The following is a 12,286-nucleotide window of genomic DNA, read 5'->3' on the forward strand; positions in this document are numbered from 1 at the left end:
GTTGGTGTGTAACAGTCTTTTTTAGAGAAAGTGTGCTCAACTCCCAGATGTTTCTTAACCCAACATTAAAACTGCAAGAACTTCATCCGGGAGTGCGGCTTTTTTACTAAATATGTTTGTGTGTATGCAGATACTCGTTGCCATGGCGGCGCATCTAGATGCTGCGGCCCGGAGCTCCCAAAACAAATGCCACTTTTTGTTCTATTTTATAGTTTTTAATATTGTTTTACTTAGATATAGTGTCAGTTTACAATCAGTAAGTGCATGTGCAGTGTACAGTCCGGAAAAACTGATCGATACAGCTTTTACCCTACTGCCATTAGACTCTTGAACTCAATTCGTCACCTGCCCCCCCTCAATACTTCAGGACTATCGATACTGTGAGATGCACATGGATTTTTATGGATTTTATTTATTTATTGTTAATATATCTTTTATTTTGTGGGCATTTGTGGGTTGCTACTAAACATAATCTCGCTATATTTATATAGTGACAATAAAGTCTACTCTACTCTCTACTCTCTACTTATGTACTTCGCTTCCAATGTTGGATGGAAAAAACTGACCTTTCTTTTCAGCATTAGCATCTGTGATGAGTTGAACAGGAGGATTATTGATTATTTCATGGCTTTGGTCATGTTGGTAGAAGTATGATTGACAACAGGTACTCCAGTCATTAAAAATTGTGTGTGTGTGTGTGTGTGTGGAGGTGTACGTACGCGTACCGTCACTTTTTTTAAACTGCAGTGATGTACGAATACCAAAACAAACCGTGTTTAGGAGAACAGAGCATATAGTCATATCAAAGTGCAAGAGTAGATGGCTCGTCATCTTGCATTAGTGCAAGGGTTGATGGCTCCGAATAGTTTTGTTATGAGGCGTAGTGCTCTCTGAAGAGAAGAGTCTCTTTGCCCAGCTTCTTTGCCAACAAATTTGAATATATAAAACGAAGGTTATGTATATAACCACGGTTCTATGAGTTCCGGATGACCGCCAGAGGCGGTGCTTACAGCACATGGATATCCATGCACGTCAGTGCAGGTCGAGTACTTAGTAACAACAAATTCACTTGTGACCTGGGTGACGTCACCCGGTGACCCCGGGGTCGGGGTCAAAAGAGCAACGCACCCAGGAAATGTCCTCTTGGCAAAATTTCTCGTGTACACTCCGAGTGACAGCCAAGCTCTGGCGGTCATCCGGAACTCATAGAACCGTGGTTATATACATAACCTTCGTTCTATATCGTTCCTCCTGACCGCCAGAGGCGGTGCTTACAGCACATGGATGACCAATACCAACAAAGTCATGAGGAGTGCCCAACCGTCGTCAGTGCTACCGAGACGGACCTGAAGCCACCGCAGTCGCCACAGGATAACGCGGGACGACATCAAGACAATAAAACCTGGTGAAGGCGCAGCCGGATGCCCAGGAGGCCGCACTGCATACGCCTTCACACGTACCATAGGCCACATGCGAGCCAGTGCAACCTGGTCTAAAGGGCCCACGGGCTGCCAAAGTGAGAACCACAGGGGCAGCGCCAACCTGGTGGGGAAGCAAAAGGTCCAACCGCACCAGCCTGTAGCCGTACCAGACGGCTCGGTACCACCTCCGGGTCCAGCCTCCATGGATGAGGCGGAACACAGGAAAAGAAGGTCAGCAACAGAGTCCTGTACGATGTCCGCAAGCGCACGCCAAGACCAAGGCGAGTGTCACCACCACGGACAAAGGCAGAGTAAGCAGCCGGAGACAATGCAGAACAGTCTGCGGCATTGGGACATGGCGCAGGCAAGACCACGTACCCATACCTCAAGAGGCCACAGCAAGCGGAGGCCAAGGGAAACGATGCAGGATGCCGGGGTCGGCACACACACACACCAACACCTGGAAGGAGTACAGCGTCACGAAGGAGCGCGTCCAATGCCGGCAAGCACGTAGGATGCCAGCAGCAGGAGACCTTGAGACGGCGGTCTAGGAGGCCGCAAGTCGAGAACGGGGCAAAGCCCACGTCATGACGGGAACGGCAACATGAGTGGAATAAAACCACATGTAAGGAACCGCAGCGCCCAGAAGGCTACACCACAGCGCAGCAAGTGGACGGACCAAAGGGGCGTCCAGGGATCGCTGGCAGCAAGCAGAGGGCCCCCCAGTATGGCTCAGACAGGGGTGCTGCGCAAGCCACAGCAATCACCGTGCCATGGTCCGGTTGGGCAAAACCTTGCCCAGTACCCCGGACACATAGGCCTGCAACCAAGAGTCAGAGAGGCAGGCCCGGGCAGGCGGGTCGGCCACAACGGCCCAGGGTGGCCGAGAGACGGCCAACAAGACATGGGGCACCGAGCACCCTGGCGTGCCGCAAACAATGTTGCATCACAACTCCCGCAGACGAACACATCCGCGCCGTGACATTGCGGCCGGGGCAGTGTGCCCCCAGGCTCAAGACCTTGCACGCAATGTTGCATCACAACTCCCGCAGACGAACACATCTGCGACGTGACATCGCGGCCGGGCCACAACGGCCCAGGGTGGGCGAGAGAGAGACAGCCAACAAGACATGGGGCACCGAGCACCCTTGCGTGCCGCACGCAATGTTGCATCACAACTCCCGCAGACGAACACATCTGCGCCGTGACATTGCGGCCGGGGCAGTGTGCCCCCAGGCTCAATACCTGAACTGGTGAGGCAAGTAGAGCGTCCAGAACCGGGTTAATACCCAGGAAGGAGTCAAGGCCATAGGTGGAGGCCTCCAGTACGCCGGCCAAAATCTGATCGCCAAACCTGAGCGCAAAGCGCATACGGTCAGCCACATACGTATACGGCCAGCCACAACACACACAGAGCCCTGTAGGGGGCGTTGGTACAGAGGGAGAGGGCCGTCCGCCCGACGAAGACAGTCAGGCTCTCCGAAGCCCTGGCAGAGAGTACGCAATTCCATGGGCAGACACACCCGGAGAGAGGGCAGGGTGGCACGTGCTGCCAAGCAGCAGGTGCAGCCACCGCAATAGAAATGTGCAACAGGCCAGGCGGGAATGGCAACAAGCCAGGCCCAGAGAAGGCACGAGACGACACAGGGCGCACTCGCCCGCGAGAAGTGAACCATCATGCCCCTGCAGCCGATAGCAGAACATGGGGCCTAACCATCCACACACCGTAGTAGCAGCCGTAGGGGCGCAGTCACCCACCGGCGCTCGGAAACAGCGAGGAGAGATCACCCACGAGGCAAGCTTAGCGAGACAACGAGGAACAGTCGTCAGAAAAAGGCAAAACATGCAGCAGGGCCGCCCACGTACAGCAACAGAAGCTGTAGTGGCACCATCATCACCCCTGGGGAAAGCGATCCCATGAAAACAGGGAAACATGTAAGGCAACAGAATATGGAGCGGGACCACTCCCACATACATGCCGTAGCCGCAGTGGTGTAGGCACCAAGGGCACCCCCCAGCGAGGCCATGGCGAAGTCACCAAGGGCCTACGGAGGACAACAAGCAGCAGGCTGAAGACACACAGCAGCAGCAGCCGTAGAGGCGTAGACACCAACGGCACACTCAAGGAGCCGACAGGCGGGACCGCCCACGGCCAACATGGTAAAGAGTAGCGAGCTACACAGCATGATCTGGAGCGAAGTCACTCCAACAGCGGCAGCAGCCATGACGGCGCGGGTGCCCTGGTGTGCTCAACCTGCAGCAGCCGTCAAGGCGTAAGCGCCGGTGGCATCATCAAGAGGCCCACAGGCGAAACCACCAGCGGCCAAACACCCAGGAGGACGACACTAAACAGTCGTAGGACAGAGATAACAGTAGCCAGAGCGAGATCACTCATGCACAGGACCACCACAACGTACCGTAGCTGCCATAGCTGCACAAGTGGCGACGGCGTCAAGTAGCCTTCAGGCGGAAACGCCCACAGCCAGAATGACACATTAGGACGGTGGTCAACAGCCGTAAGACAACGGAGAGAGGTAGGGAACAGCGGACGAGCGGGAACACTCACGCCGTACAGCCACGCAAGGGCACAAATTGTGCAAGCATGTAGTGCCACTGTGTAACCTATGCGCACAGAAGAACGGCAGGATGTCTGGACCCCGTCAACACACCATAGCAGGCGCAGTAGCGCACGCGTCGACGGTAGTGGAGCAGCCTACAGGGCGGAAAACACCCATGGCCAGAAAACAACTCAGGGAGGCTACGTGCAAAGGTCTGAAGATCCCGGAGGAGTGTTCAGAACAGAAGGCGTGACGGAACCCTCCACATAAAATAGGAATAGCCGCAGTGGTGGGAGCACCAGCGGGATTCACAAGTAGTTCTAGCCTCAGGCGAGATCACCCATGGCCACACAAACCCAAAGGGACGTGGAGCAGACCCCAGACGATGAACAAAGTTGAACACATCGGACAGGGTGTAATCATGCACACACGGTAGGAGCAGCCCTCGTGGCGGAAACGCCATCGGCATGCACAAGTAGTCCCAGCCCCAGGCGAGATCACCCATGGCCAAACAAAACAGTCACCAGACTGGGAACAGAGGTAACGCAGCAGCGCTGTACCAGTTACATCCTGAAACAGGGCATGCCGCTGGTATCGGCGGCAGGCAACCGGCATGGCGGCAACAGAAACCGGCTACGTCGCCGGCATGTGGTGTGCAAGCGAGAACACTGCCACCCTGTGCCCTCCGAGCAGGAGGCTAGAGGAGGGGAGGTAGAACGTCCAACACTCCAAACAGCCAACACCACGTCCACCCTGCGGCGCGCGTCAGGCGGAGGGCCCACACATGGCCCAGCAACATGCAGGCTGCACAGGCCAAGCAGGTTAAACCCCGCCACAGGCGTTCCCAGGAAGGAGGGGCACTTGTGAGGGTCGACATCCATCTCCAGGACCACCCAGCAGTCGGCGCAGCAGTGGGAAAAAACCCAACATGGTAGCCAACATGGAAGTCGGTAGGCAGCCGAGGACACTGGGCTGACAAGCAAACAATGCAACATACACACTAGGGCGAGGGCACCCCAACGGAAGTCAATAAGTAAGCCAGCAGGGAGGCGAGGACACCAGGCAGGCGAGCAAACACTGAGAAAAAACACATAGAAGGGGCGAGAGCACCCCAACGGCAGTCAAAACACATGCGTACACAAGCAGACAATGCAAAATACACACCAGGGGTGAGGGCATCCCAATGGTGGTCAGTAAGGAAGTCAGCAGGTAGGCGAGGACACAGCACTGACAAGTAAGCACTGAAAATACACAACCCAGGGGGCGAGGGCACCCCAATGGCAGCCAAAACACCTGCGTGTAAGCACACAATGCAAAATATACACCAAGGGCGAGGGCACCCCAATGGTGGACAGTAAGGAAGTCAGCAGGCAGGCGAGGACACCGCGCTGACAAGTAAGCACCGCAAATACACAACCCAGGGGGCGAGGGCACCCCAATGGCGGTCAATAATGAAGTCAGCAGTGAGGTGAAGACACTGCGCCGAGAGAACACCGCAAATACACAACACCGGGGCGAGGGCACCCCAAGTGTAGCCAACAAGGCGCCAGCAGACAGGCGAGGACACCAATCTGACAAGCAAGCAATGACACAAACTGCACATTGCAGTTGGCACTGGGCAGGCGCTGTCCAACCAAAGCGACTCACAGCAGGGAACATAACCACAGCCAACATCACTAGGCTGTAATAAATGCACAGCAATACAATTGCATGGCAAATACACATCACAGGGGCGGAGGCACCCCAACGAGGAGACAAGCAAACAAACGACCAGGCGACAACTGAGTGATTACACAGGCAGTTGGCAGAATACAATAATACCATAACACTAAACATGGTAACAGAATAATAGAACGGTGCGTGGCCCAGTAGGGAGACACTAGCGTCAAGTGCAGACTAACCATGTAAACAATGGAGCTGGCATGTAGCGGTGCGAGGGCCCTTTGGCGAGAACACCGGGGCAATGCAAATTGTAGATGAACCACCGCCACGCAGACAAGGAAGCCGTAATGTCAAACGAGTACGTAAGTAACGGCAATACCAGAACTTAACAGAATGCGCCAACGCCAGGGGCGGTTCCAGACATGTATTCTTTGGGTGGCAAAGGGGTAGCGAAGTGTATTTCAGGGGGGCATGCTCCTACACTAAGGGAAAATTATAAACGCTATATAATCGACACACACACTTATGTGATACAGTGAATCCCTTAAAGTGAAACCCTGCAACCTAAAGTTCTATGTCTGAAATGATGTCAAGCATTAAGGCTATTGGTCACAATCAGGGCTCTTAATTGGGGTGGCAAATCATATTTCTGGGGGGGCAAATGCCACCCCCTGCCACCCCTTAGAACCGCCCCTGGCCAACGCAAGCCAGCCCGTGGACAGGCACAGGCTGAAGGCGCAAGTACACCAGCGTATTACCAATAAGTTAGCAACGTTGCAACAGTTCAAATAGTTGAGCAAGGATCGAACTATAAACTGAGGAGGAGTCGTGCGCCATAACCGCTTATTAAACAAAACCAGCGGGGGAACACTGGAAACAAAGCGAGAATCAACGAAATCTGAATTAAGCAAACGACAGCGGCGCACCAACATCACGCAAACGCCATGGTCTAACAAGCAGTTCAGTCAGCCAACAGAGAGGCAGGCGACGTTAACCACAACCGCTTACCAAACAAAACAGCGGCGGGAAACACCGCTGGAAAGTTGGAACCAAGCGGCGACAGAAATAAGATATTAACAACACGGCCTACCTTCAAATGAAATGCCGGTGGAAGCCATCAGCGGCGTGAACACCGCGTCGGGGCGAGGGATACAACAGGTAGCTTAGCTCAATCGAGCGAGGACACTCGGCAATGAGGCAACGCATTACCTTTACCTCCACGCAAACATGGGACATCTGAGGAAAACGAAGGGGACCAAAGCGCAGTTTCTTGGGGGATGTAAAAACACAGCCCCAATCCCGAGGGTAACGAAACCGACAGGCGCTAGTCCAAAATCCAGTAATGTTACATTTCACAGCACTCGCGACCATAGGCGCCGAAACCGTGGGTGCTCCAGGGCCCGGGCACCCACGGGAATCTGTGGGCACCCACGGGAATCTTGGGCACCCATCGAGCACCCACGGACAAATCCGAGCACTAAAGCAGTATTATTCACGAGAGAAGTTTAAAGATGAAATGGCGTTTGCATCTAACTGTCTTTTTGTAACGTAAGGTAGCCTATTATAATTTGTCATCTTGTAGGCCTAATGTAAACTACTTCACGCGCCGATCCTTCTTTTCCTCTGTGGTGCGTTGCGTTGCTCTTCTACACAATCAGACAGTAACCATAGAAACATGGTTGGATTGACCATATGGCATACAGGGATTTTGCCCAATGGACTGTTCTCCCCTCAATCAGTCCTAATGATAGCAGACCTCTTCGAGATAGCAGATATTGCTAAAACATGTTGCGTGGTAAATTCCGAAAAGTTCCATTAGTGAAATGCCGTTGAAGGCTTCATTGTCGCTCTAAATGCCTGGACTAATCTAGACTGAAAAATGCCCGACATGAAATTTCGGAACAGTGCAGCGTCTATGCAGACGGTTCAGAAGTAGAAGTAGTTCACAGGCTATGTGTTAAGCTGTTTATTATATTGCGCTATTTCACAAGTTATGGAAGTTATGGACGGATCTAAACCTTTCAGTACAAGCGAGGACCTCTTACAGACAGAGGTTTGCAGTCGGAAAGTTTAGCCTACAAAATGGTAAGTTACTGACATCCCATGTGTACCACCGCCGTGTAGGGACTTCTTACAGACAGAGGTTTGCAGTCGGAAAGTTTAGCCTACAAAATGGTAAGTTACTGACATCCCATGTGTACCACCGCCGTGTAGGCCTACCTGCCGTTTTCTGTTATGGTCATTTTTGTCTACACTCTGGGTCTAAGTGCTGGGATGATCAAGCTGAGTCACTACATATCCATACTTTTGTTGTGCGCTGTTGGATGATTTTGCCATTTCATTTTGCTGTTCTGGCTGCACTGTTGGCTTATATAGTCATGACTGAGTAGCCTAGTTTGAACATAGCTAGCATGAAGTGCATGCCTATGCGCTGCGTCATGCATTGTTGGACTCAAACCTAAGATTTCAACATGATATTTCTGTGAAACGTGGGCTATGTATGATATGAACGTTGCATTCATGTTCTGAATCTAAAGTGCGTGGCTGAAAGCCAGTCTGAATTCACTGTGGGCGCACGCGTTGCTGTTGTTTATTATTATTATTGATATCCTGTTTGGATGCAGTCTGGCTACTGCACAAAAATGATGTGCGATATTCTGGGTCCGTATAGCTATGAGCTGGTCTTTATTCATTATGCCGACTAGGCTAGAAAGACCCACCAGCAAACGTGGCCTGGGCTTTGCGTGCGTTCAATGTACACAAATGATTATAATGTAATTCAATTTTCAATTCAAATATAGGCGATTTTATTGTAAATTATTCATTTGACACCAACAAGGAAAATAAATAGGATAACGTAGGCCTACAATTATTATTTAGCCCTACACATTTTTTTAAAATAAAAGTGACCAACTCACGATGAAACAATTATATTATTGAAAAGCAAGGTATGGCAAACAAACGGGACATTCGGTGGGTCGCAACCCCCGGTTGGGAACCCCGAGCACCCACGGGCAGAAACAAAAGTCGGCGCCTATGCTCGCGACCTGCGATGATACGCGAGAAATGAAAAGAGGACATTTCCTGGCTGCGAGTTTGCGAAACATAGGACGATATTGCGCCCAACCGCGTTTGGCGTCTCCGATTGGCTACAACGGCTCCCTCGTTCCTCCCCTCTGATGGCTTACGTTTGACAGCCAGAAAATAAATTCTCGCTCAAAGCAGGCATGCAGAACATTCGAGTACAAATAATTTGGCCGATCTCTTGAAATAGACACTAAAAGTAGGGTAACAAAAGTAGGCTATCCAAACCATTTAAGATGCAGTAGGCCTACAGAAATGGCGTGTCGTATTTCATTTTAACGTGGTTTGGCATATCTCTTGAAACAGATGTGCTAAGTCGAACAAACGTATCCATAGCCTACCCAACGATGCAGTGAGCTCCAGTATTTGATTTTATTTTTTATTTAGGCCTACATAGCCTAATAAATGAAAGCGTCAGCTAACTGCAATGTAATGTAGCATTACAGTGGCAAATCAACACAATGATGACAGACAAGGCTTATTGGATTGTAGAAAATGTATTAAATAGTAAAAAGAGAGAAGTCAACCCGGCGCTCAGGTGTGTGGAAAAAATGTCCAAAATGGTGCTCTTGGGGTTGGGAAATCCAGAATTAGGAAAGCAGAAGGTCCCAGGCACTCAGAGGTAAATCAGTCCGAAGAAGGAGGTAGGCTATATTAAAAAGCCTTTATTATCTGTGGCTACTCATAATTGAAATTAAAATGCCAACATGTTTCGACCATCTAGGTCTTCATCAGGGCAAAGCGTTTTAATTTCAATTATGAGTAGCCACAGATAATAAAGGCTTTTTAATATACCTCCTTCTTCGGACTGATGTATTAAATAGTATTTGGAACAAGGTATAGGCAATAGGCTACATCAGATTTCAAGGAGTGAAACTGCTGCAGTGCCAAATAGACACCCGGCTTCACTCCTTGAAATTAATCTGCCTTGTCTTTCATCATTGTGTTGATTTGCCACTGTAGTTTCACTCCTTGAAATCTGATTTATACCTTGTTCCAAATACTACTATTTAATACATTTTCTACAATCCAATATGCCTTGTCTGTCATCATGACACCACCTATTTTTTGTCAGGTCACAGGCAAAGTTGGTTAAAACTGAGGTTGCCTACTTAGACAACAGAAAACTATCACCGCAATTTCAGTGTTTCATTGGGCCTACACCTTATCAAAGTATCCATGTTAATGTTAGATCTACAGAAGTGGGGATGAACTGATGTGCAGAATGCAGTTCCTAATATGACCACCAGATGGATTTACCGACATAATAAATAGAAAGTAAACCCTATATTTGCTACCACATGTGCCATGGACTCGGTGGACAACTTACCAGATCACCTCGAGGTTTGGATAATGTGAATAAAATGAAATTGTATTTGTATTGCATCGTTGGCTAGGTCTGCTTTTGTTTATGCTTTTAGTGTCATCTGTTTCAAGAGATGAGCCAAACCATAATAAAATGACATGATATGCCTATAAAGTTTAAACACAGGAGTTTATGCAGTTAGGATTACATTAACATTAGGCTACATTACATTGCATTTAGCTGACGCTTTCATTTATTATTTCTAGGCTATGTAAATAAAAAATAAAATCAAATACTGGAGCTCACAGCATCGTTGGGCAGGCTATGGCTGATGTGCCAAACCACGCTAAAATGAAATAGGACACGGCATTTGTGTAGGCCTAGGCTACTGCATCGTAAATGGTTTGGGTAGCCTACTTTTTGTTTGTTACCCTACTTTTAGTGTCTGTTTCAAGAGATCGGCCAAATTATTTGAATGTTCTGCAAGCTGCTTTGAGCGAGAGTTTATTTTCTTGCTGTCAAACGAAAGCCATCAGAGGGGAGGAACGAGGGAGCCGTTGTAGCCAATCGGAGACGCCAAACGCGGTTGGGCGCAATATCGTCCTATGTTTCGCAAACTCGCTTCCTGGGTGCGTTGCTCTTTTGACCCCGACCCCGGGGTCACCGGGTGACGTCACCCAGGTCACAAGTGAATTTGTTGTTACTAAGTACTCGACCTGCACTGACGTGCATGGATATCCATGTGCTGTAAGCACCGCCTCTGGCGGTCAGGAGGAACGATATAGAACTCCTATGCACAGCCAGGTTCCATGTGCTGGTGAAGTGCAGTCATCAGTAATCCACAGTAAAGAAGGATCACCGCACACTGGTGGCTAAATAAAAAGCAGCAAAATTCCACCAGTGTGTGGTGATCCTTCTTCTTTACTGTAAATTTGAATATGTCTCTGTACTCTAGCTTGTTGAAACACCATGTGAGTGATCTTTGGTTTGTCTCTCTCCTCTAGGTGAGGCCTCAGGCTCCATGGAGGCATGCACGGCTGTGTCCGACGACGCCATGTTTCGTGACAAGCTCAAACACATGGGAAAATGTAAGCACACACACACACACACACACACACACACACACACACACACACACACACACACACACACACACAGACACAGAGTTTCACATCCATATTACTTAACACATTGCATATCGTCCAGCATTCGTATTACATAATATATTACATACCGTTTAGCATTTACATTACGTAATGCATTATATACCGTCTGGTATTCATATTATGTAATACATTACATACTGTTTAACATTCATATGACCTAATACATTACATGCTGTTACTGTTAAACGCGCCCCAAATGGGGTAACATTGTGTCATTTCTGTGTCATGTAGCGACACGAAAAAAGCTGTTTGAGATCGCACGGACCTTCTCAGAGAAGACGAAAAGAAGAAAGTCCAAAAGGAGAACACTACTCAAACATCATTCGTATCCTTTGGTCATGCCAGTGGTTTAGATTTGAGAATATTTACACTTTTCTTACAACTTTCTACTTGTGTTGTGAATGACATTACATTACACTGCATTACAAGTACTTACCTCTAATATTGCCTCGGTGTAGGGAATAGTGTAAACGGTTGGCAGACTTACAGCTTACAAGAGTGTGTAGTAATACTAATTCAGTTTTGTGAGTAACCAATGACCAATAATACATTTTATTAAACATAAGAAGAGAAAAGAAATAAGAATAAGAACAAATGCTGCATACCGTTTCCCTTGACTGTACTCACAGACTTGGAACAGCAAACTCCACAGCAAACCTTCTGGATGATGTGGAAGGAAGTCCCTATGGTAAGCAAGAAGCCCAATTACTATTCTGGGGTGCATTTCTCGAAACCATAGTTACCAATGTTAGCTATTTTGTTGTGTGCAGTGCAATCTCCCATTGGCAACTACCCAAGTTGCTAACTGGCTAACAGCTACGCTTTTGAGAAATGCATCCTTGTGGAGGACTCGGTCAGAGATTCTATGAGTCTTATCCAGTCTCTCTGACTTGGTTCTCCCATTACAAATGGAGTGGTGTTTTGACTAACCCTCTGGTGCTTTGTGTTGTGTGTTGTACCAGAAGAAGATGGTCAGCTGAAAAGACTGGTTACTCAGGAAGAGGAGGAACCACAGAAGGACACTACATCATGGTGAGTGGCACTTTCCAAGATGAGTTTGACACTGATGACAAATGCATTTGGCCTTTA

General features: G+C 49.0%; 1 protein-coding gene across 2 annotated transcripts in view; it reads left to right on the forward strand.

Annotated features, from left to right (window-relative positions):
- cuedc1b (CUE domain containing 1b) overlaps positions 1-12,286 on the forward strand; it is a 33,060-nt gene that overhangs the window by 16,088 nt on the left and 4,686 nt on the right. Inside the window, exons 7-10 of one of the 2 annotated variants that reach the window (XM_063205212.1) lie at positions 11,036-11,119; positions 11,429-11,522; positions 11,827-11,885; positions 12,160-12,229. In XM_063205212.1, the coding sequence (XP_063061282.1) occupies positions 11,036-11,119; positions 11,429-11,522; positions 11,827-11,885; positions 12,160-12,229 (307 nt within the window). The remainder of the gene's footprint in view (positions 1-11,035; positions 11,120-11,428; positions 11,523-11,826; positions 11,886-12,159; positions 12,230-12,286) is intronic. The other variant, XM_063205213.1, reaches the window with a different exon arrangement.

The sequence above is a fragment of the Engraulis encrasicolus genome, chromosome 8 (assembly GCF_034702125.1).
Source record: "Engraulis encrasicolus isolate BLACKSEA-1 chromosome 8, IST_EnEncr_1.0, whole genome shotgun sequence".
In the NCBI taxonomy this organism is placed as follows: domain Eukaryota; kingdom Metazoa; phylum Chordata; class Actinopteri; order Clupeiformes; family Engraulidae; genus Engraulis; species Engraulis encrasicolus.